Below are 3,419 nucleotides of genomic sequence, written 5' to 3' on the forward strand. Positions count from 1 at the left end.
CTCTACATTACGGAGAATACTCAGAACTTCAAACCTCTTCAATGGCGAACCCCTTAGATCTGAAAAAACATGGCAAAATTTGCAATGAAGCATCTCAAATAGCAGTAGTAATAGTGCCATATTTAGAACAAGGACATCTCAATCCCCTCCTCAATCTCTCAGGTCTCCTCTCATCTTACAACATTCCCATATATTTCCTAGGCACTAGCACTAGTAATCGACAAGCAAAGTTTCGAGTATGTGGTTGGGACATTCTTGATTTTCCGACCATCCAATTTCATGACCTTGTACCTTCTAGTTCTTCCTCTACTCTTACGAACTCCTCTGGTGAGTCAATAATGGAGAAAATAGGCTCACTTTTCACATCCATTTTGCTACTTCGTGAGCCTATTCGTCATTTTTTGCGAGAAATCTCAAGCACATATAGAAGGACAGTGGTCATTAATGACTCAGGTATAAAGAGGCGGGTTCAGAATTTAAATCTGATGAATACAACTTTTAATCATAGGAATATATATATTTATGCTTTGTTACACGAATTTAGTTAAATCCGTTGAACCCATATTGCAGGTATGTCATGGGTTGTTCAAGATGCAGTTTCATTGCCCAAAACAGAATGTTACTGTTTTCACTCAATTTCTGTTTTCACTGCTCTGTCATTCGCCTGGGAAACAACAAGAAAGCCAATTCCATCTCCAGTGGCTGAAATAATAGCAGAGCTTCCTCCGAGGGAAAACACTTTTGATTCAGAAACTTTGGAATACATAAAGCTGCAGCGTGAGGCAAGAGATTTTTATTCTATTGGTCTTCATAATTCTTGCAAAGAAATAGAAGGTGTTTTTATTGATTTGCTAGAAAAACAAAGAGAAAACAAGCAATGGGCAATTGGTCCACTAAATCCAGTGGAAATATCTAAGAAAAAAGCTGGATTGGATAAAAAAGATGACTTATTTTCATGGCTTGATAAACAAGATTTGAATTCAGTGATTTATGTTTCATTTGGGTCCACAACTACACTATCAAATGAACAAATCAAAGAGCTGGCACTTGGTTTAGAACAAAGTGGACAAAAGTTCATATGGGTTCTAAGAGAAGCAGATAAAAAAGGGGGTGACAATGTCAAAAAAGGAAGTAACTTTGAGTTACCAAAAGGGTATGAAGAGAGAATAAAAGGAAAAGGGTATATAGAAAAATATTGGGCACCCCAATTGGAAATCTTGGCACATCCATCAATTGGTGGATTTATGAGTCATTGCGGGTGGAATTCTTGTATTGAGAGCATTTCAATGGGAGTTCCAATAGCTGCTTGGCCGATACATTCGGATCAGCCAAGAAACACTGTGCTGATAACAAAGGTACTGAAAATTGGCATCGTTGTGAGAGATTGGGAAAATAGGCATGAATTAGTGAGTGCTGAGAAAATTGAAAATGCAGTGAGGGATTTGATGGGTTCGGCCGAAGGAGAGGAGCTGAGGCGGAGAGTGAAAGAGTTGAGTGGCGCTGTGAAGAAATCAGTTATAAATGGCGCCAGTCGTAAGGAAATGGATTCCTTTGTTGCTCATATTACCAGATAAATTTACCTTTGCGTTTGAAAATATTATGGAAATGAAAACTAACAGGACAAGTTTAGGGGACTGCCTATGTATTTGGCAATATGTATTTCTAAATCAAAGGAATAGAGACACTTTGATCAATATTACTAAAAGAATCATTTCTAGCCAAGTAAAATTGGCACATGTTGATTTTGGCTGTACCCCACATGTGCCTCTAGTTACTTAATAACAATTAAGCAGGGAATGAACAGTGAATTGGTGAACGGGGCTACAACTCTCGAAACGACCGGCCGAGTCGTTACACTGAGTAGTTACTTGGATATGACGGGAGTGAAGGATACAATCTATGGTCGCTAAAACTGAGTATTGATAAGAATGTTTATACTGTAATCTTCATAATTTCACCCCATAAACAACCATTGTTGAGATTGGAGAAACAAAATTGTGGTTTTTGGGAGTGTTCTAGGGTAGATTGAAGCAATCATTGGAACTTACCATCAGTCAACAAAATTTCCGGCTGGGTGGCAACGACTTTATGAAAATAATGAAAGAAGAGGAAGAGAAAGAAAAAAAATAAAAAAATAAATTAATTTTCAAATATGTAACTGATGACCCAAAATATCATCTTTAAATTTAATGATTAATTATTTGATCTAAGCACTATTTACCATTACTCGACTTGAGTGTGCAGTCCGTAAAAAATTTTCGAAAAGTTTTCAGGTGAAAAATGAATTAAAATGTGAATTAGAGGTTTAAAACTCAACTGAGTTGACTTTGGTCAACATTTCTTGCAAACAGACACGGATCAGTATTTTAAAAATTTTGGTAGGTCTGTATCGTGATTTGGGACTTAGGCATATGCCCGGAATCAAATTCCGAGGTCCCTAGCCTGAGATATGGAATTTTGATGAAAATTAAAAGTTTAAGTTTAAATAGTGATCGGATGTCAAATTATGTGCAAACGATCCCGGAATAGAATTTTGATGATTCTAACAGCTCCGTATGGTGATTTTGGACTTAGGAGCGTGATCGGAATTTTATTTGGAAGTCCGTAGTGGAGTTAGGCTTGAAATGTCGAAAGTTGAATTTTTGGGAAGTTTGACCGAGGGGTTGACTTTTTGATATCGGGGTCGAAATCCGATTCTGAAAATTTTCATAGCTCAGTTATGTCATTTATGACTTGTGTGTAAAATTTGAAGTCATTCCGAATTGATTTGATGAGTTTCGACACAAGATATAGAATTTGAAAGTTCAAAGTTCATAGATTTTGATTTGAGGTGTGATTCGTCGTTTTGATGTTGTTTGATGTAGTTTGAAGCCTTGACTAAGTTTGTATGGTATTTTGGGACATGCTGGAATAATTGGTTAAGGTCTCGAGGGTCTCGGGTGGATTTCGGAAGGTAAACGGAATGGATTTCGGACAAAGAGTGCTGGAAATTGCAGAAATTTCTGTTGCAGAAATTTCGTGCATGGAGCCAACTTTGGAAGCTTATATCTCGCAATTCATAAGGAATTAGAAACTGTGCAAAACATAAAAGTTGTAGTCGATTGATTATAGGTTCCAGAAAGTTAAACTATGCATTATTTGGATATTTGTACAAAAAGTTATAATGGATTGAATGAAGGCTGGTAGAGCGGTTTCGCCAGAATTTTGCCAGAAATTCTCAGAAATTCTGATGCATGCAGCCGACTTTGGGAGCTTATATCTCGCAAGTCATAAGGAATCAGAATAATTGCAAAACATGAAAGTTGTAGTCGGTGGATTCTAGTTTCCATAAACTTAAACCATTTATCATTTAGACATTTGTACATAAAGTTATGATCAATTGAAGTAAGACTGGTAGAGCTGTTTCTGGTGGACTTTTA

General features: G+C 36.8%; 1 protein-coding gene across 1 annotated transcript; it reads left to right on the forward strand.

The window, feature by feature from the left end:
• The first annotated feature begins 423 nt into the window (after positions 1–423).
• LOC107777316 (zeatin O-glucosyltransferase-like) lies at positions 424–1,927 on the forward strand. Its single transcript, XM_075248085.1, has one exon. It carries the CDS (start codon positions 573–575, stop codon positions 1,572–1,574), a length of 1,002 nt encoding a protein of 333 aa, XP_075104186.1. The 5' UTR covers positions 424–572; the 3' UTR covers positions 1,575–1,927.
• Positions 1,928–3,419: the final 1,492 nt, after the last annotated feature.

Source organism: Nicotiana tabacum, chromosome 24 (genome assembly GCF_000715075.1).
Source record: "Nicotiana tabacum cultivar K326 chromosome 24, ASM71507v2, whole genome shotgun sequence".
In the NCBI taxonomy this organism is placed as follows: Eukaryota; Viridiplantae; Streptophyta; class Magnoliopsida; order Solanales; family Solanaceae; genus Nicotiana; species Nicotiana tabacum.

Bases quoted from the DNA above. Each gene is read 5' to 3' on its own strand.
- LOC107777316 (XM_075248085.1), top strand. From the start codon at position 573: ATGTCATGGGTTGTTCAAGATGCAGTTTCATTGCCCAAAACAGAATGT.